The sequence below is a fragment of the Oenanthe melanoleuca genome, chromosome 5 (assembly GCF_029582105.1).
Source record: "Oenanthe melanoleuca isolate GR-GAL-2019-014 chromosome 5, OMel1.0, whole genome shotgun sequence".
NCBI classification, from domain to species: Eukaryota; Metazoa; Chordata; class Aves; order Passeriformes; family Muscicapidae; genus Oenanthe; species Oenanthe melanoleuca.
The window spans coordinates 1189855-1212117 of NC_079339.1; the positions used below are offsets into that span (position 1 = coordinate 1189855).

Below are 22263 nucleotides of genomic sequence, written 5' to 3' on the forward strand. Positions count from 1 at the left end.
CAAAGCCAGGTATGAAAATCTGTATGATATTTCACCTGAATTCCCCAGCTCTGCAGCAAATAGCACTGAGTATATTTCAACTATCACAGGTTTAAAGTGCCTTTCTCTTAAGTTTCATGTACATTAATGACACAAGTTTTGTGGTTGCTCAATCTTCCCAAGTGGAACAAATTTGAGGAGCTTAATTCATCTTCCAAAGGTGAGAAAAAGATTTCAGTGGACAGAGCAACAGATGAAACGGCAAATTAATGTTTTTATTATTTTCTTCATTAGAGTTGCCAACAGAGTTCCTGTAACCTCAGCTCAGTGCAGTAAAATCAGGAGTCTTGGGGAACAGCAAGGACAGGGCAGTAACAGCATCCACAGTCAACTTTACACATTCACAAAGATTTACCCAACTCACACAGAAGAGTTTCACACATTTGAGTGTTTTCCAGCTCACTGTGCTTAAGATGAAATTCAGAAAAGCCATTACATACATTTTATTTATACATATTATGCTCTACCAGGATCACAATGTCTGATGCTCATCCTCTTCCACCCAACAAACCTTTAATGGACATAAATGAGGATTAGGTTTGGGGTTTTTTACCACCCTCTCCACCATCAGAGCAGCACAGTGGGGATGGGACCTGGCAGGAACATTTATTAATAGTAAATAAAGCACCTTGGTTCAGGTGAGGCAGCACAGCAGAGTCCCCAGAGGGAGTCAGAGGCTCACTGACTCAGGTTTCTTTGGAATTGCAAGCAGCTTTGCACCAGATATTTAATTCAGAAGTTACAAGAGCCACAAAATGCTTGCCAGCATCTTGCAGCCAAACCCAGAGACTTCTCCCATGCCACAAAAGGAAGAGCAGGACAGACAGAAATTCTCTTCTCTTCCACATTCAGGTACATCAGACATAAACCTTTTGACAGTGCTGCTTCCTCATACCTTGCTCCATTAAGAAAAACACATTTTCAAAATTTCTGAGGCTTCTCAGGTACAGAAGCCCCTTAGGTGAGACTCCAGAAACCTTCACAGCACTACTGTGACAAAAGCAGGACATTATTCCCCAGGAAAGGAATTAAAATGGCAAGGCCAGGAGTGAGATACCCATGTAAAACCAGCTATTCTCCTGCCCCCTCTGTCATATATATAAATAAATGGCACTTTATATTTAGTCTGTGCTTCTGAAGAGCCAGAGACAAGTGGCATCCAGTGTGAAATCAATACCTTTGAGAGGAGGTTAGAGATGCTTGATAAACTCCTTGCTGCTCACTAAAACCAAACCTAAAAGACAGCTGCACAAGATAAAGTGAAACCAATCTTGCACATTAAAACTCTCTCATGTTTAGAAGGATGCTTTAATTTGCTTTCTTTCCTCCCAGCCCAAGCAGAATAATTCTATAGATGAATTCTAAGTGACTGGAAGCAGCTGCTGTGAAATGAGCAGACACAAAATCAAAATAGAGAGAAAATGTGGTGGAGCTGCAATGATCCTGCAATGCCACATTTAATTTTAAACTTTTCAAACCCCATTATTATATTTAGAAATAGCAGGCTTAGCCATGAAGTATCATGAACAAGCTGTTCAAAATGTTTTACATGTTGAATGCCAAAAACAAGAGCAAACTACAGGTAGGCTTTTTTTTTTTTTTTTTTTTGGTCAAAATGGTTGCTTCATTAGAAAGATATAGTTGGGCAGTGGAGGCAAAGAGTTCAGAAAAACACTCAAAATATGACCAAGTTTAAGCAGATGTAGTCTATTAACATACAGAATATTAATAAATTTCATCCTAATGTTTGAAATTGTGTCTGTGTTGAAAAATTAGTGTAATTTACAGGAAAAGGAGCAGAAATAGAGTCAAAGAAATTCAACTAAGCATCCAATTTGAAAGCAACTCCTGATAAATTTGATTAATGCTCATTCAGGAGACTCTGAAATCAATACACAAACAACTCTCAACAAGGAAACCAAAACTGCTTTTTGTTCCCCACAGCTTTCCTTACAGCACCCATTCTCCTTGCTCTGCACATGCAAAGCTTTGTGACTCTCAACACACCAGAAACCTAATCACCCCTTGGGGTAGTTAATAATTCAGCACACACTCAACACAGCCATTCCCAATTTTTCCATCAGGTCAGAATCCTTTTTTTCCATCAGGCCAGAATCCCTTTTTCCATCTCAGCAGGCGGGTTTCTATCACTGAGCAATACCACAAAGGCACCCAGGCTGTTCAAGCCCAGCTTTGCCACACAAAACTCACTGCAGCAGCAGAATTTCACAGCTCCAAACCACCTCAAAATCCTGTCCATAACAAATTCACCCCAAATCTTCTCTCTTCCAGGCTGAAGAAGGGCCACAGGTGGTAAAAAACCAGCAGCTGGTGCCTCTCTGGCTTGCCAGCTCTGCCAGAAATCGCTCTCCTTGTGCTATCTTTGCATCTCTAAAGGAAACTTCAGGGAATAAATGAGTGGAAAGCAAACACAGCCCAAAGGAGCCACGTCACTGCAGGCAAAGCACTGGTGCATGGCTATCAGCTGTTCCACCAGCAGGGCTGTGGAGAGCAAACACCTCCCAGTGCTGCCTGCACTTCAAATTCTCCTAAGTCAATATGGAGCAAAGTTTGGATTTTTTAATATTTTTTTTCCCCAGTCAGCAATGCATAAATCCCAGACCCAGTAATTCTTATTTTCCAGGCAGTCCCCTCCTGCTGGCTTAGCTGGTTCCCTTACAGGACCATAGAGAAGGGTAACACATGGGGATTTGTATGAATTTCTCTCTTCCACAGCTGCTTTCCTTCCCTGCTCCCACCTGCTGCTCACCCCCCTGATATGGATGCTGCTCATATTCCCTTTCTTAACCACTGCAGCAAAACCCAAAGCTCCTTTGATGTCCAGAACTCTCCACATCTGAAAGGGAGTGAGGGCTGGAATTGCCTCCAGCCCATTATATTTTTTTGCTATTTATTATGTAGCCACAAAGGGGAAAGGCACCTTTGAGGCTAAATCCCTCCCAAGTGCCACAAATACCTTTGAATACCCAATCTCAGTGCTTGTGGCAGCCCTGACACTGAGTTTAGTTCTTTTTTTTTGCCACAAAAACATGAGAAGAGCTTTGCTAACCCTGGCACAGCCATGGGAAAGGAAAGGGTTAAGCCAACACCCACTGCAATAAATGCTTCTGGAAGGAACTCCAGACTCTTTTGGCCTTGATGAAAGCCCAGCAGCAACCTCTGAAGTGTAATGAGAGAGAGGAAAAGAACCCCCATCCTGAAAACGCATGAGCACACTGAATTCACAGCATCAGTGATCCAGGCTGTGCTGCAAGTGTGGAAAATCCTGATTTTCTGTGCTGCTTTCAGCCCAAAAGCTCAGGTGGGTGACAGCACACCATAGACACAGGAGGGGAAAAAATTAAAGCAAGCTGATGAAAAAAAAACTCACCTCAGCTTTGTTCTGCTTCTCCTCATATTCACTCTGCTCCTTTTCCATGCCAACCAGTTTAATCTTCAGGTCTGAAACTTCAGCCATCAGATCCAACTTCTGGGTCTCGAGTGATGTGCGACTGAGCAGCTCCTGAGAGCAGAGCAGAATATCCCCAGTTATTTCTGGGAGCACTGACAGCCTGCCATGGGTTTGTTCTGCTGGCAGGCCCACATTAAACCCTCCTTGGAGCCTCAGTGTGTTTCTCAAGGGCTGCAGTTATTTTCATCTAAATGCTCTGTGTTAATCACCAAACCACAGTGCTCCACTCCTTGTTTCAAGCAAATGTATGGGAAAGTTAATCCCTGGGCTAGACATGAAATCAAAAACAACACTGAGGCTGAACAGACACAATGGACACATTACAAAAGAGTTGGTGCCTTCTTAAACCACTCATCAGCCAAAGCCATGTTTTAGGATTGCCTTGTAGACCTTTGTGTCATCAATAAAGGAATGCAGAATGAGCACCTTCCCCAAGCACTATTACATACATCAAATGCCTCTCTCACCCAAATATTCAAAAGGAAAAAAGTCCCATCAGGAGTTTAAATTCACACTTAGTTTTCCAAGTGCCAAAACAATTTTTAACAAAACAACGTTGGCTTCCAAAGGGTTAAAATGTTTTGTGATAATTCATAAATCCCATTAGGGTGTTGATCATGTGGATCACACTGAGGAATCACAGCAGACTGTGCTCTGAATTACATGAATTAATATGGTTGAACTGGAGTTGCCATAGTTAATCTGGATCTGTGCTGATGTTATTATTACGTCCATCACTCTTTTCTCATCTCTCCCTCTGCCCCAAACTCAACACTACATTGTAGACCATGGCTTGGAGAAGCCACAAAGGCTATTTCAAAGATTACAGAGCTCAAGTTTATTTCAAAATCTGTTCTGCATGTAAATTATTTTAGTCTGGTGGGGAATATTGCACAAATTAAAAATAGTACTGAACTTGCATCTGTATTGCAACACCAATTATCCAAGCCACCACTATTCCCAATGCCATGCCTGGTCCTGCTGACATTGGCAATGATATTTGGGGATGGATGGGAAAATAAACAGAAATGTAGCATCATGGTTTTGGCCTTTTTCTTTTTTTTTTTTTTTTTTCTCCTCTGAATGAAATAAATCAAGCACTAATCAGGGAAAGATATTGCACTGAATTTCTTATTGAGAAACTTGAAGAGGCAGTCACTTAATGAAATACCAGGAGGAGCTGATTTCTACACAGGTGATTAAAATCACAATTACAATTACAAATAACACTTCTGTCTTCTAGAAAAACCATCCATTTGCAGGAGTTTCAGAGGCACATCCCAGTGCAGAACAGGCTCTGCACAGCAGTTCAGGTGGCAGACTGCTGCAGGTTGAGGCAGAGCTAAAAATGGGAGCTTTGATATGAAATAAGGCCACTGAACATCAGAAAGAAGAGCAGGATGGGGCAACTCTGGCCCCATGGACAGACTCTATTCACTCTTGAGCTACAACAACATTCAGCATTTTTTTTTGGACACTGACATGATATGGGAGGAAGATTTCTTAATAAGGCAAGGAGCCACAGCATCCCCCTGGGGATTTTAAACAAAAGATCTATCCTTTGAGTGCAGCATCTGGCACTACTCCCTATTTTTGTTACAGACCCCTAAATTACCCTCAGCCATGCAGTGGAGAGCCATCCACACTCACTCCTCTCATCCCAAATTCAGGAGCTCAGTGTGAGGCACAGAAGCACTACCTGGTCCAAGGGAGCATCAAGGCAGCAGCTTGGGCTTGCTTTGTTTTTAATCAGCTCAAACAAAATTTGACAATTTGCTCTGGAGCTGGGGAGTCAGATATTCTCAGCTGGAGCAAACTGGCATAAACCTCAAAACAGGCAGAGCAGCAAAGTACCCCTGGTTTGCTTTCAATGGAGCTCCACTGATTTAAAGCAGCTGATAATTCCCCTTGCAACCCAACTTTTGCTTTGAAAGCAAGTGCTGTTTGAAGTAAACTTCTCCTCTTGAAACAGGAACATCTGGAAGCAATTATTTCCATCTTCAAGCAGATGCTCACAGTGAACAGCTCATTAAGAATGTGAACCATTTTGTTGCAGAGAAATTATAGTGTATTTCAGTGGTATGATGCAACTTGAATCCGGCCAGAATAAATATGTGATTGTAAGAAGAGAAAAATACAAATTTATGTTTTTGGTTTTGAAGCAAAAAAAGATAATATAAGGCAGGCAAAATGGTAATTTAGGCTGTGGCAGCTTTAGGAGGATCTTAGTTGAAAAACAGAACAGATATAGAACATACCCTAGGGAGTCTTCTTTAGAAAAAAGATACTTGTATTTAGTTTTAAAATGTTCTATACATTATACCATATAAGTGCAATTTGCCTCCTTAAAGTTCCTTTTCTAAACTCAACTTTTAACTTGAAAAATTGAGGAGGCATGCAGAAGCAATGATATACATGTACCAGGCAGATCAAAGAATAGCAAACTATCTCCAAAAACAACATGCTTTTTAAAACACTGCAGATTTCTAAAATACTTAATCAACTTTTCCAATATTCCCAATAAAGCTGCAGCACATTCTGCATATCTCACTCTCACATTTAGTTGTCTTGAAAATATATAGCTCTTATAAAAGTTTATAAAATCCAACATGACAGAAATAGCTTGGAAAGAGGACGCCACAACTTTTTAAGCTCTCAGCTGCAAGCACAGAAAATTCCAGGATATTTAGCTCTCCACAAAACAAGAAGAAACACTCCTGCCATACACTGATTGAGAAACCATAAGTGAGATTTTAGTCAAGTGAGGAGAGGAAAAAAAAAAAACAACTCAAAGATCCCGTTTTGCACTTAGTGCATTGTACAAAATGCAAAATTTCCTTACTTTTCCCCCTTGTTAAAAGCCTTGAGGGACACAGACAAACCAAGCTACCTACCTGGCAAGCACAATCCAGAGTGAGGGCTGCACTTCTCAGCAGTCAGCTGTGGCAGAAATGAGATCTGTGCTTAGCTGGAGAGCCATGGCATGGTGCAAGGCAGGGAATTACAGCCCTCCAGTGCATCATCTGCCCTTTTTATGGTTAAGGCAGGGAAAGGACACAGCTCTCCAAAACCCTGCCAGCTCCAGCAGCCCTTGGGAGCAGGTTTAAAGTGAAGAGGAGCAAAGCTGTGGAATGCTCACCTGGAGAGATAAAGCTTGCACAGCCTGAGAGAGCAAGCTCTGAAAAAAAACCTTTAGAGCTCAAGCAGAGCACACTGAGCCAGCTGCTGGCAAGAAGCTCCTGCATGCTATAAACAAGTGCTGAAATTCATCTAAGATCAGATAACTCAGGCAAGGGAAAGCTGGAGGAATGGTCTTTGCCAGCCAGCAGAGCTGCTGAGGAGCAAACATGCACACCAGATTTATGCCCTGCAACCAGGACAGGATCCTGGCAGCTGCAAAACCAGAGCAGGTACACACTGAGCAGTGTTGGGGTCAAGTTCCTGCTCTGATTCAGCTCCCCCTGCATTCTTTGAATCCAGTTTTTTAAAACGTTCCCCACTGCTGGCACACCTTGCACCCAGAAAGAAGTGGGCCATAAATTGACAGGTTTGCACCCAAATATTTCATGGTTTTGTGTGTATTTTTTTTAAGACACAAAGAATCCTAAAACCAAGCAGTTTGTACTTTTCCAGGAGAATTCACTTGGTTGAAGACACAATGGTGTTCACACAACAAAACCACCCAACAAGAGTGCCCTAGGTTGTGTCAGAAATAATTTGGAAGGCACAAAGACCAGGTCAGACCACATCTGGGGGTTGATTCAGGAAAGATCCTGCCACCCAGAGCAGGATTGTCCTTGGCAAAGCAAACTGCTGTCCCTTATTCCAGAGAACTTCCATGGAAATTACAGTCTGTCAAATAAGTAAAGCACAGCTCTGGAGTAGCACACTGAAATTACTCATGAAAATTACCAACAAATGCATGTAAAGGGACCATGGAGGTGAAATCTGAGTGTGCAGAAGGTTCATTTTTCAGCTGGACATGGCACAGCTGTCAACCTGACAGCACAGATTCCACAGCACTCAGTGCTTACATTGGGCATGGCTGCTACTTCTGTTATGGGGCAGTTCAGGGCAATTTAATAGAGCAAAAATTGCTCCTGCTTTCCAATTCTACAGCAGGTTTGGAATCTACAGGGATTGGAGATTCCCCCAAAGCCTTCTCTACTCTCAAAAAAAACCCAAAACCAAAAAAACAAAACAAAAAAACCCCACAACAACAACAACAACAACAACAACAACAAAAACCCCCAAAAAACCAAACCCAAAATTTCTTTCTTAAAATTGACTGGAAGAAAAGTTTGTGGCATTTACTTAGTAATGCCACAAAGTGACTTAGAACAAACACACCCATCATTGCTCTGCAGAATTGGCTGCAAGTTTACAATTTAAAGCAGTTGATATACTGCAAGTGGGCTGTCACAGCATAAATTGTTTTCCTAGGATAATTCTAGGAGGTTTTTTTTAATTTTACTCCTAGACATCTGCATTACAATGTGCTAAGGGGAAAGGCAGGTAGCTGTTCACAGGGGCCAGCATTTCCAAATCCTTTATTACATTTATTATTTATTACATTCAGCAGCAGGACAGACATCCCACTGGGAGGTAATTCCATGAGATTAAATTAAATGTGTGTCTTGCTCCCAGTCATGCTCCAGAAAATTTTCTGTTACCATTTACTCTGAAGAATGACTTGTTTCTTGGCCCAAGCCTGAATTACACTTTATGACTGAATTAAAATTTTGCTATTGACTTTCATGAAAAGGCCTGTTTAATTTTTTTTTTTTTTTTTGAAGGAAGAAAATGCAGACACCTTCAAGGTGTAAAAATACTTTTCTTCATTACAATCTGTGGTGGAAAAAGTCCTTTAAAAAGTAAAATATTGGGTTTGATGCCATAAGCATGACATTGTGTGTAACTGTGCACACCAGGGCATCTCTGTGGGTCTCACACAGGATCCTCTCATTGCCCAAATGCTGCTGAGATGAATTTTCCTTGGCACTGTTCCCCAAACAGTGAGGCCAAAGCACATCTCTGCATTGCCCTTCTGCCACACCCTGACCTTTGCTGTGAGCTGCTTCACTCAGCCATCACAAAAACAGCCCCTTCCTCCCAACCCCAGGTTAGTTTTAACCCAGTCACTGGGGAGAAGCTTTGCTCAGCACCAGAATCCCAAATAATTTGCAGAAAAACTTGGTCAGGAGGAGGAGAAGGATGAAAGGAGAACAAAAGTTTTCCCCTCTGCTGCTGCTGCTCCACGTTCAAGATGCCCACCCAAAATGCTGAGCAGCCACTTTCTGTTGTTTGTGTAACTTTTATTCCAGCTGCTGTTTCAGAAGTGGTTCTGGGATCACTTTGTAGCAGGGTTCAAAACAACTGTGCATAAATCATAAGCCAGGAGGATTTTTTTGCCAGTAACCCCACCCTGCCAAAGAGGGCAAGTCTCTGCTAGCACAAATTCAGCAAAAATTACTTTGCAGGGTAGCATTAGAAAGGGTACTTTGAAAGGGTAATTTCTGCCATGGAACTCCCAGCTACCATCATTAGGTTATCTTGAAGTTTCTATTTTTTCTTTTTTTTATTGAAGCATTTTTTTGCACAGAATTAATTATGAGTTACTCTTCTTATAGTTCTCAAAACTAAAAAGACAGGGCTTTATCTTTATTGTTCCATTTCCCACTTAGAGGAAGCAGCTGACTTAAGTTGACAAAAGCAAAAATCAGTGGAGTTCAGTATATTGTAAATAAGGAAGCAGAACCATGAAATAAACCTGAATTTACACTACACTCCCTCCTAAGATGGTAAAAGGAGTAATTCTGAAAAGCAGGACAGCAGCAGCAGCTGGATGAGGAGATCTGAACCCAGCTCTCCCCAAATCGTGACTGATCCATCTATTTAATACACTCACTCTACTTTTGACAAATTATCTGCAGCAAAGCCCACTGGCCACATATCTTACATGAATGTCAAAATCACCACATGATCAGCTCATTCTCTTCTGCCCAAATCTCAACTCACCCCCCATAATCTTTTCAACAAGATGAATTGAGAACCTTCAAAATAAATGATATTAAATAGGCTCCTCTGCTGAGACAATAAATTACAATTTCTCTGACTGCTGAGAAATCTGACTTGGGTTTTCATATCCCATTGTCTACTGGGAGAAACAACTACAGCTGCTCAAAGTTATTACAAAATTTAGATTTAAGGCTTTTTTTAGACATATCTGGAGATTCTCTGGCTTCTTTAGCTTGTGGCTTATCACCTTAGGATCAGCTTTGTAAACAATTTGTGTGTGTGCCTAACTCCAGACAGGCACATGCAAACATTTTCACTGAAATGGCAATGCTCATGCAACATTATATTCTATTTTCAGTGTTCTGGGAAATAAGGCTTTAAGTTCACAGTTTCCTAAAAAGACTATCTGGGCAAAAAAAATTAAAGTCAGGGAAAGAATGAACAGCTTTAGTTGGAGCAGGAAGGTTCTGCACTCTGCTGTGAATGCCTTCCTGGAGTCTGAAAACAGATTTTCACAACTTAAACAATCACTGTTCTTTGAGTTTCACTTCAGATCTCACTGGAAAACCACATGCACTCACTGTTTGCATTTTTAAAGACACCCCCTCAGCATACAGCCTTTCCCAGCTGGAAGCATTTTGGACTGTGTGAGAAGGAAGCTTTTTTCCAAGAACCTCTGAGAATTATAATTTAAACTGTTTAGGATACAATTTTATCTTATAGAAACTGCTGCTGTTTACATACATATGCACAAGGATCCTTACCATAATTTAAAGCTATGATCAGTTCATTAAAAGGTTTGTGTATCTCACATGGACCAAAATAGCAAATTTATAACACAAAATATTTCTGTGGAGAGAAGAACTAAGCTCACTGAGAGCAGCATCTATCCTAAACATTTCTGGCATAGGTTTTTGAGGCTCATTTACAGTTTCAAATCTATTTTTGGTATCTATGTAGTGCATTAACAGTGAGTGATGTGCATCTGTAACAGAAAACTGCACAGGGAAAGAACTTTGGCATCAACAGACCTGCAAGTTCTGTAAGGCATTTAATTTAGCATTTGTTCTGCTCCCTCAACACAGAACATCAAAGAGCAAAAATTAAACCATGTAGCTTGGAACTGTTGATTGAAATAAAGAAAAAAAGTCTTTATACACTAATTTTCTCCTATCAAGATAAGGGGAAAGCTCAGAAGTTAAGTGAAAATGGCTCTAGAACAGAACTTGATACAGCAATTCATTTCAAATTGCTGCTTGTTCAACTTCAAAGCCACAGGAAAGCAGAAGGCATTTAAATAAAACTCCTTAATTCTATAACTCTTAAATGTTTTAGATACATTTAACCTGCCTAACCAGTTACTCAGCCATGTCCAAATAAGCACAGTTCAAATAAGTTTCCTCCACATGCTGCCACGTACAGCATTGTGCAACCAGCCAGTAAAACTTTTCTGCAACAGGAAAACAAAGAAATTATTGGAGGGGGGGAAAAAAAGTGCAAAGCAGGAGAAGAACAATAAAAGAATTTTTTTTTTTTTCCTTCCCTGTTTTATTCTGTTGCCAAAGGGAACAAGCTGACCGTGTGTGCTGGAGAGGGTCGTGCAGGAAGCTCTGCAAGGCAGATTTTTACCTGTTGGAGCATTTCTTCTGTAGCATTCAGCTTCAACTGGTGGCCCTCAAGACAGATTTCTAAGTCCCGGATTTTCTCTCCTTGAGCTTCCACCTGGTCTGTGAGAACACTCACCTGTAATTTGAGAGGAGAAGCACAGTGCTGCTGAACTGGCTGCAAATAAGTTCCAATTACCTTATGCATGCAACATCCAAGTGCACGTTTTGACAAGAAGTTGCCTTTCAAAGCTTTAATATTCCTGAGCACTGCAGCAACCTGCTCTCCCAAGACAGGGTTTTGCAGCCTTACCTCTATTTTTGCTCCAACCCCGCCCTCCCATCTCCCCTCCCCTGCAACTGTTTTGTTTTGATATTAAAAAAAAAAAAAAAAAAGCATTTCAAGAAAGGGTGGAATGCTGCCTATAGGTAAGGCTGGGTCCCTCCATGCAAAAGGCTGGAAAATTGGAAAGGAGCAAGCAAGAGCAGAGGATACTGGAAATATTTTGTGTGGTTTTGGAGAGTGCATCACCATTTTGGGTTCTGCTGGCATTTCACTCCCTAAAACAGATAAGTAGAATAACTATTCGTTCCCAACCCAATTGCCTCTTGCAAGAACAAAACTTTATTGATGATACCTGTCCACAGCTATAAAGAATGCCATGAGTGAAAAGTGAGTTTTAGCTGTGCCAAAGTTGTATAAGTTGTATTCCAACAAAAATTCCCAGGCTTTGGCAAGCCAAAACATGAAAGCAAAAGCAGGGAGATACAGACAATGAACGCCAGGAAAAGCAAAAATGAGCAATCCTGGTAAAGAACTGTGGGAATGTGGTACAGAGAAGTGAGTGTGCAATATAAAAAGCCCAGCAGCTGAACCCAAATCTCACAAAGCAGAAAAAACTGCAGGATAATGTTAGAAAGCTACAGAAAAAAACCCAGTGATAATTCTTATGTTAAAAAGAGCATTGACTCTGTATATTAATTTTGTCTTAGTTATATAAAAGCCTTGATTATTCTAGAAAAATATTATCTAAAACAAACAAACAAAGAAGCCTAAGGTGTTTAAACTCCACTTTGAAGGAAAACCATTAACAAACACTTGTATATGCTCTCACATCCAACCCTGCAGCATCTTTATTAATAAAAAAATATAAAAATGTGGAAGTGAAATTTTAAGATATATCCAGTAAGCAGCATGTCTAAAAACCCAATGAGCAATCCAGTTCACTTCAGGGAAGCTGCAGAGGGAGAGATCTGTATTTCTTTTACCTGCAAACACAAAGCCAAGCATGCCTGGGAAAGAATCACGGGAAAAAAAAAAAAAAAAAAAAAAAAAAAAAAGAATGAAAAAGAAAAATAAAAGACTATTTAATTTTTTTTTTTTTTTTCCATTAGAGTAGTTGGCTGTAGCTTAGAGTGCAGCTGAGCACACACATCCAGGCTGGGCAGGAGAACTCCCTGCAAGGAAATCTGCTGCTTGTCTGCTTTGTTTTGCTCCCATCAAATGAGGGATGATACACAAAAAGCCCCATGTGAGGTCAGAAGACACGAAGGAATAAACTGAATTCTCTCCTTCAGCATGATGCACGTTCCAGAGAAAGAAAACCAACTTTATTTAGAGCACCAGGTTAGGTTTAAATACCACTGCAACCTGGAAGGAAAACTCTGGGTGTTAAATGTGACCTGCAAAGGAATTTAGTGGAAGCTTAGCAGCTTTAGAAGCCTGTGTTGGGTGTTCCAGCAGCTGGGCTGAGAGGCACATCAGCCACTTGGAGCTCATATTTTCCTCTCTCTGTCCAGGATCACATCTGCCAGACTCTTCAAGGATCCTCTAGGCTGCACCCAGAACAAAATCCCAGTTTATGCCATGCTGGCAATTCCATCTTTGCCTTAGGAGAGCAACACCTGCAAGCCTCAGCCTGTAGGTGACATATTTTATATAAGTGAGGGTATTGAACACAGCTAAAAATCGAAAGGTTTAAGAGTCTGGGGCGAGACTGGAGTGTTCCCAGGCTGACATTCCCTCCAGATTGAAGCCATGGGCCAGTCACTGGTGCAATTCAGCCTGTTCAGAGTAGAGGAGCTCAGTCCCCATCCCTTTCCCACCCCTCCTGTCACAGGTCACACCCAGCAGCATCCCCAGGGCCGTGGACCTCAGCTTGGGGCTGCTCATGTGTGACTGCCTGGACAGAAAATCTGGTGTAAAAACCAGGTGCTAAACCCAGCTCCACCCTGGCATCCTTGTTGTTGTTGATGTTCGTCTTCCAGCTGAGGTTTTGGTCTGTCTTATTTGCCTGGAGGTTTTTTTTGCAGCTCTGCAGCCATGAAAGGAAAATGCATAAATATTGACTAAGCCTTTGGGTTTGGTGGGGGGTGGAAGAGATGGGAGTAAAATGCAAGGGAGACATTCTCTAGATCTGATTTTACTCTAAGTCAAACTCTAGGCAGGTCCCAAAATGTCATAAACCCCTTTGTTTAGTGCATTTGGCTGGCTGCATTCCACATGCTGTGGATGAAGGAATTGTCACTGAAAATCTGCAGGGCAGAGGGAGGGAAAGCACAGCCTGAGCAGCCTGCAGGGATTTGCCAGCACTGCTAGATCCACAAAAGCTGATGCACAGGGCTGCACAGAAATGGGGGAAACAAGGGATTCCCTCACAGGTGCAGCAGCTCCAGCCTCAGGTAGATAGAACTGGGATTTTTCCCAGTTCTGCAGGGAACAGCTGGATTTGGCTCCCAATTGCCTCATGTGTTCAAGACATGAATGCACAGTGTGGGAAGCTGTTTGATGCTACTCAGAGAATCAAGTTTTTACCATTAACAACCCCTTGATCAATTAAAGATGAGCTAATAAATATCAGCTGTAAAGGGAATTTGTAGTGCACACTTCAATTCCAACCAGGAGATTGTTTTTCAGCCAGGTGGGTTTTTTTTCCTAAATTTGGTTATAACAACTTAGTTCAACAGTAATGAAAGAAAAAATCCCAACCAAGCCAAAGCTTGTGTCTCAAAACAAGTTTTGTTTATTTAACAACAGCAGTGAGTTTTCTGCTCTGTAGGTGAACACAAGTGTGAGCAGAACTTACAGGATAAAACATGTTTACAGAAACTTGGGACTGAAAGCAGGGAGAGCACCCACCCAGCACACTCCACTTCTGTCTGATATAAATATATGTGCTGGCAAAATGCATTTGAAAGCATGAAGGGAAAGGATATGCAAAGCCCATTTAAATAATTTCCAGCTTCAGTTTTTAAAAAGGATGGAATGTACAGTTTAGTAGTGGCAAAAAAACATGGGATTTTTTTTTTTTTTTAGACTTGTGCAACCTGTGTTTTCTCCAGGAGAACTTATATGTGACACAGGATCTGTTTGAAAAAGGTAAACTGAGAAACAGGAAACCTGCTAGAGCTTAGCCTTGCATTTTACTGTCAAATTTTCTCTCTCCCTGTTTCCCTCCCCCTTAAGCTTTTCAATGATGTAAACAATTTTGGTACAGCATATAAACAGGAAAAACCCCAGTTCTATCCACCTGCCAGTCTTCTGGTCCATTAAAACTGTTGGCACACAGAATGTAGAAAAATGGCAGGACCTAGCAAACCTAGAATGAGAACCAGCACCCCAGCAGTGGCCTGGGACAAAATTATTTTTATTCCTTTTGCCATCCCCCCTACTTTTACTGCTGTTACACCCCTCTCCTCTCCTCTACCAGCTAACCCCACCATTTAAAGAGATTATACAGATTAAAAATTAATTCCTGGTTAAATATCAGTTACCCCTGGCGACCTGCTAACATTTGTTTAACAGAAAATACTCTGCCACTTCAACTTTTATGCATTAAATATCAACTGTGCAGACAATATTCTTCTCTTTTTTGGACATACCTGCAGGATGAGAGACTCTTTATCACCTTCTAATCGTGCCAACCTTTCTTGATAAGTTTCATTATTGGGTGAATGATGGTTCACCTGTGACTGGGAGGGAAAAAAAAAAGTCCTGTGAGATTTTTTTACAGTTAAAGTTTCAAGCAAGTTAATATGAGTTTTGTACATGAAGCAGTTCTTATAAGATAAAAAAAAATGAAAAAATGTTTGCATAGATCAGAACTGTTTATTTCATATGTATTATGCTTGTACTTAATATACATTAAAAATTAATATACATTAAGAATCTACCTTTTTTTAAGCTGTATTTTGAATACTCTCTCATTCAAGAGTGATAAATGAACATACTGATCTTTTCTGGAAAGTTATGATTTTAATGGAGAATACCAAAACAAATCCCATTTTGTTTTAAATATCTAGTCTTCACAGTCTTTTGCCAAATTCAATGAATCTTGCATTTACTTTCAAGTGGTAAAAAATGCTATAGGTGTATTATTCCTAGAAATTACTGAAAGAAAACTAGAAGTTTTTTGTTAGCAATTAAAAATTCAAATGATCAAATTCTTATCAGGAGCTACTCCAGCCACCCAATCACTTCTGGATTTCTAAATGGCTCTAGGGAGAAAAACCTTCTAAAACAGCCTGTCCTTAACTATTATACCCCTTTTCCCATGAATTTTAATACTTTGTATAGAAACACCACAATTAAAAAAAAAAATCTGTCCATTTATTTAAGTTTGGAAGTGTCTCCTAGGTTCATGAAACATTGTGGGAGTGGAGCTGTTTGCTCAGAGCATCAGAAGAAACCTGAGCCCTTGGAGGATGATTTCCCAGCTCCAGTGCAGGCACTGCATGTCTGGAATCCCAGCAGCTCCCTCCAACTGCAGCTGACTGCTCATTTATAGCTCCTGGCACAATGGCACCCACAGATTTATAATCCTCCCCCCCAACTGCCCTTTCTTTTTCAGCTGAATGTTTGTGAACTGGTCTTCTTTAAAAAAAAAAAAAATTAATATATTTATGGCTTCTTGAGCTATGCTGAGGTCTACAGGCCCAAAGGTAAAGCAGATGCTGAAAATAAACATGGTGCTAATTAACTCAAATCAAGAAATCAAATTTTTAACCAATCAAAAAATGGCTTTTTTAAGCCATAAAGTGCTGAACTAGATATAAATGTGGCACTAGATACAAGTGTGGCACCTTTACAAGCTGAGAGAAACTGAGCACCCTTGTTCTGATTATTTTGAAAGAAATGGAAATAATCACAATGAAATATATCTGAAGAGATAATCTATTCCATCCATCTATTCCATCCTAGGGTTGATGATTATGTGCAATATTCTTGTTCTGTCTCCTCCTAAAGACCTCCAGAAATAGAATTTACAGCTTCTCCATCCACTTCTTACCTACCCATCACTGGAGCATTTTTCTTAATGCCTGATCTGAATCATCTCTTCAGCTTCATGGTTGTCATACCACCATAAATTTAAAAATAGGTCCTTCTGTTCACTTCAGAGATTTTTTACATATTTGAAGATTATCTCTACATTCTATTAGCAGATCCCTCTTCATGCTGTGAAAGAAAATAATAGCTTTTCTGTCTTTTTCTCACAGGTTGATTTTTCAAGATTTGTTTTGTTGCTTTCTCTTGGTTCTTCTTCACCAAGTATTTCCCAGCTTTAGAAATCAAGTGCCTAAGAGGAGACACAGGACTCCAACTGGAATTGGCTTGAGTGGTAAAACCTTTTCACAGACTCTCAGGCCATATTTTTCTCCCTATTATACATAAAATAGAATTGATATATTTTCAGCCTAGGACCTATAACTTCCAGATCCCTTTAAAATGCTTTTATTCAGCTGCCAGCCCCTTCTTCATTCTGCTTTTACTCTTTGTTTCTGCTCAAATGTGTAACTTGGAGCAAGTCTGCACTGACTTTCATTCTATTATTTATATTCCTTTCCTATGCATTTCCCTTCAGCAAAGCTGCAAGGCCTTTAACTGGAATCACCTCTAAATTCAACAACTTTGTTTTTTTGTCCCTGTTTAAGGGGTCAGCAGGAGCACTGAAAACAGAATGTGCAGGTGCTCCATCCTCACCTCACTCACCAGCATCCATCATCAAAAGAAGAACTTGTTAACTCCACTCAAAAATACACTTTTGTCACAAGTTTTTGACCACATAATAAGTACAACTAAGGCCCAAGAGCTCACAGAAATGGCCCTAAATATGCAGGTGTGAGGTCAGCCAGACAAGCACAGGAAGGTACAGCAGGCAGAAAAATGAGCTGCTAAATAAAAGTGTCTGATTGACGTGGAGCAGTTGTTTGAGACTCATTAATTCTTGGTGGTGTGTATAAAGACAAGATAAAGCAGTGTAACATGAGCCATCTGTGGAGGGCTGGGGTGCATTCTGCACTTGTGAGAGCCAGGAGTGAGCAGAAACTGAGCCAGCACCAGCAGCAATTGAACACAGCACCCACAGCACAAAGCACATACAGAGGGTTCCAGCTGCTCCAAGAACTCACAAACAATAAATAAACTCTGGTTATGTGGCCACACAGGTCTAAAAGGCTGGATCCCCAGGATTTTCTATAAAGCTGCTATTTCAGATCCAGCACTAAAAATCAAAAATTGCTACCTGGGCTTGAAAAACTATAAACCAAATATGCTAGCTATGCCTCTTACAATGAAGGAATGAGAGAGATTGCACAAAGCACAGAAAAAATGCTTTTGATAACACATGATAAACTGGAAGGAAAGATATGCTAAGGTAAGGTAGCTAAAAATATGCTGAGGGCAGCAGCACTGCAGATAAACAATCAACTGCATGCCATAAATACTTTGCCTACAGGAATCATAGAATTGTTATGACTGGAAAAGAAATTGAGTCCAACCAGCAGCACCACCATTTTCACCATTAAATCATGTCCTTAAATAGCACATCTACACACTCTTTTAAACTCTTCCAAGGATGGTGTCTCCACCATTTCCCTGGGCAGTCTGTTCTCATGTTTTACAACCCTTTCTGTGATGAAATTATTACTGACATCCAATCTGAAGCTCTCATGGCACAACTTGGGCCATTTCTCTCATCCTGTCACTGTTTCCTATGAGAAGAGTTTGGTGTTATCTTTGCACTTGCTGTGTGTGCACTTGGTCCCCTCACCCAGATCTTCAATACAGACCCCAAACAGGACTGGGGGCAGTTCATCAATACAGACCCCAAACAGGATTGGGTGCACACCATCAATACAGAGCCCAAACAGGATTGGGGGCAGTTCATCAATACAGACCCAAACAGGATTGGGTGCAGATCATCAATACAGACCCCAAACAGGATTGGGTATAGTTCATCAATACAGACCCCAAACAGGATTGGGTGCAGTTCATCAATACAGACCCCAAACAGGATTGGGGGCAGATCTCAATACAGACCCCAAACAGGATTGGGGGCAGTTCATCAATACAGACCCCAAACAGGATTGGGTGCAGATCATCAATACAGACCCCAAACAGGATTGGGTATAGTTCATCAATACAGACCCCAAACAGGATTGGGTGCAGTTCATCAATACAGACCCCAAACAGGATTGGGGGCAGATCTCAATACAGACCCCAAACAGGATTGGGGGCAGTTCATCAATACAGACCCCAAACAGGATTGGGGGCAGATCTCAATACAGACCCCAAACAGGATTGGGTGCAGGTCTCAATACAGACCCCAAACAGGATTGGGGGCAGATCTCAATACAGACCCCAAACAGGATTGGGGGCAGTTCATCAATACAGACCCCAGACAGGATTGGGTGCAGATCTTCAATACAGACCCCAAACAGGATTGGGTGCAGTTCATCAATACAGACCCCAAACAGGATTGGGTGCAGTTCATCAATACAGACCCCAAACAGGATTGGGTGCAGTTCATCAATACAGACCCCAAACAGGATTGGGGGCAGATCTCAATACAGACCCCAAACAGGATTGGGGGCAGTTCATCAATACAGACCCCAAACAGGATTGGGGGCAGTTCATCAATACAGACCCAAACAGGATTGGGTGCAGATCTTCAATACAGCCCCCAAACAATTTTGGGTCCCACTCTGATCCCTGGGGAACATCCCTGGGGACAGTCCCCAGCTGGATGTGGCACCATCCACTGTGTCAGGACACCCAGCCAGGTTTCAAAAATCATTTCCTGACCTGCTTTAACATTCCTATTTTTATTTTCCAAATCTCTCTTTGGAATATGCTCACTGATTTAATATGAACACAATATTGGAAAACTTCTGGAAAGTTCCAAGTGTCTTAAGAATCACTTGCATGGTCCAGTCATTATTTAGTCCACTTCCAATAAAATCCTGGAATTTTCTTTCTTATGTGACACACAAAAAAATCAGGCTTTGGAGAACGATTCCATAGCTTTGATTTACAATGGGGATATTCAGCCAAAGTATCAAAGGAAATGTTGGTCAGTTGATGTTCTCCTCCTGTGTGCCTTTCCAGCACCAAGGTCCTCCAGCACAGCAAATTTTAATCCTAACCCCACCAGCTTCTGGAGCTGGCCAGAGAGCTGTGAGTCAGGAATTTGTCACAGACCCCATGGATCTCACCCTGAGCTGTGGAGCTGGGAAAAGAAACCTGGCAGCTGGTTAACGTGGTGATTTGTGAGCTTTTTCAACAAGTCAATTGTGTCACAACCCTGCTCTCCTCCTCAGCCACATGAACCAGCTCATTGATAATTGAATTATTATCGTGGCCTGTGGCAACCACAACACTTGTATGAATGGGGAGGACTGGGGACATGCTTGATGCAGTGCCTTTTGCTGGATTTAGAAGCTGAAAACAAGGATTTTGGCCAGCAGAGCCCAGCCAGTCAGCTTTACCACAAACTACCAAACCTCAGTATTGCATTCCAGCACCACAAAATGTGCACTGCAGACTCTTCCCAGCCTGCCTGAGTTGAAAATATTTAGAAGTGCATGGTCTTTGCCCCTCTGCAGCACTCTTTTTGGTCACTGAATTATGTTCTGAGTCACAAGGAGTTGTATTATGATGAGTGATGAGTGAGCAGCTTGCACTGTAAATATTTTTATTTGCATCTGGCTATGGATGCAATACAAATTTAATCTCTTGGCACACCAGTGCTGCCTCAGATACACACCCATCTCAATATATGTGCATTCCCTCAGCTGCCTGAGAGGAGGAGGAGAGGGCTGGAACACCATTTCTGCATCTGTAATTCTTGCCTTTCATCTGAAGACAATTAGTAAATCAACAGCAGGATTTTTTATTTGCCATTGTTACTGCTTGGCTAAATGAAAGTAGCAGTCACTTGAAAAGAGCTGACAGTGCATAGTCTGAAACTGAGAGCTAGGTACATTTTGGTAGCCCTTAAACCAAAAGAATTTTAAACAAATCTTTTTATTTTATCCGGATAATTTTTCTTGAAACCAATACTTACTTTTTTTCCTCCAGATAGTTACATGTCTTAAAAGAAAATATCCTTGCAGAAGTCATAAGATTCACCTTCAATATCTTGAATTTAATGGCTACATCATGGGTTTGACCATTTTTTGACCATCCACTTTTTGCTGGAGCAGGTTAAGAATCTCCTCCAGAAAAAAAGGAAGGCATAAAAGCAATGCACACCAATTTCACCAGCTCTGTGCTACACTGTGTGCAGTGAATATTAGATTTATATTCATCATTTTGAGCTACAACTACATGTGGGTTGTACTGTTTTTATTTTGAATGGTGCCCTCCAGTAAAGGGTGGGTGGAAAGATAAGAATAAAACAAGAGGATGACACAAAATATGTGTGACCCTCTCCCAAATCCCTTGGGAGGACAAAAGAATATTTGTTAAAAATGAGACACTTTCAGGTGTTGGGGGTATCTCAGGTCCCTTTGTCTGCAACACTCAGGCCCTGTGGAAGAACCCAGCATTAATTACCTGCAAAAACACTTTCCCCAAAGTTCCCACCACTGCTGCTGCTGCCTGAGCTGTGGATTTAAGAGCACAATGTTTATACACAAGGAATTCTCCCTCTCCTCCTTCCTTGGCTCTGTCCATCCCTCTCTCCATCCTTGGCCCAGGATTTCCACAATGGGAAGAGCTGAACTGTGGTGACAGATTATCTCAGTTTGATATAAAAAGCTATTTTTTAGTGCTTTTAAAAAATTTTAATAGTGTTTTTTTCCCCTGCTGCTGTTTCAAGATACCACTGTACACATTATATTACAATAATATTCTGCTTAAAACCAGACCCTCCATTTCTGAGCATCTGAAAATAGCAGCTGTATCTGTTGTTTTGCCTGCCTGCATCTCGTGATTTTTGGTTTTGTTTGCTGCCCTAACCCAGTCCAAGCCACAGATACCACACCAATCCAGCCCAGCCAACATCAAAACCCATCTGGGTCTCTGAAGGGATTTCTGCTAATGATGAAATTTGAGCCAGCTCTGGCAAACCTCACCAAGGCTTTATGGAAGTCTGCTGCAGATATCCTCTGCTAAAATGCCATGTGTTACTCTGAAAGCAGCTCATAATTTTATCATCAGCCAAGGAGCAGCAGTTTGTGAGTGCAGGAACTGAAATCTTTATGTGCTGCAGGAGTCAGTGCCAGGTGTGAGACACTGGGATTCTTGGATGGGAGAATCGACCCAGCTACTCAGATTGCTTCAACTTTTTTTGGTTTCTAAATCACTTGTCCAAGGAGTTTGGGAGCAGGCTGCTGAAGTTCTGGGAACAATGCAAGATCCCTTTCAGTCCTCCTCCCTTCCCCCTCGTGTGCTCACTCCTTTAAAGAGCTTGCAGGGAAAAGCAGCAGTGTTGATATTCTCCTTTATGAACCTGACATAAAGTGAATTGCATTATTAATTCCTGCAAAATCTTGTGCTGCTTTTGAGCACAATGTCCTTTTTGAACAAGCTGATGGCAGCAGACCTTATTAACCTTTTTGTTAGCAAGCCTGTCTTTAGGAAAATTAAATTTCTGGTAGTCACACCATATCCACAACCTCATTTAACTATCAAATTAACATGTGAGCTGAAGATATGCTATTTTAAAGAGGTACTATTTTAAAGATACACTATTTGAAAGAGGTAATTAGCTTTAACTGCTCAGAGCACAGGTTAAAATAATAGTATAAAGTTACCAGCAGCTACTTCCTGTTGTCTCTTCACTATCCACTCACTTCCCATTTAATCCCCTCCACAGACACACTCCAGAAATGTGAAAGTTTCCAGAC

At 41.1% G+C, this 22263-nt stretch overlaps 1 protein-coding gene across 3 annotated transcripts in view; it reads right to left on the bottom strand.

Annotated features, from left to right (window-relative positions):
- The window catches only part of PPFIBP2 (PPFIA binding protein 2), an 89935-nt gene that overhangs the window by 25330 nt on the left and 42342 nt on the right, over positions 1 to 22263 (bottom strand). For all 3 annotated transcript variants that reach the window (XM_056494091.1, XM_056494093.1, XM_056494092.1), the window contains 3 exons: positions 15016 to 15105; positions 11159 to 11272; positions 3431 to 3562 (listed from right to left, as the gene is read on the bottom strand). In XM_056494091.1, the coding sequence (XP_056350066.1) occupies positions 3431 to 3562; positions 11159 to 11272; positions 15016 to 15105 (336 nt within the window). The remainder of the gene's footprint in view (positions 1 to 3430; positions 3563 to 11158; positions 11273 to 15015; positions 15106 to 22263) is intronic.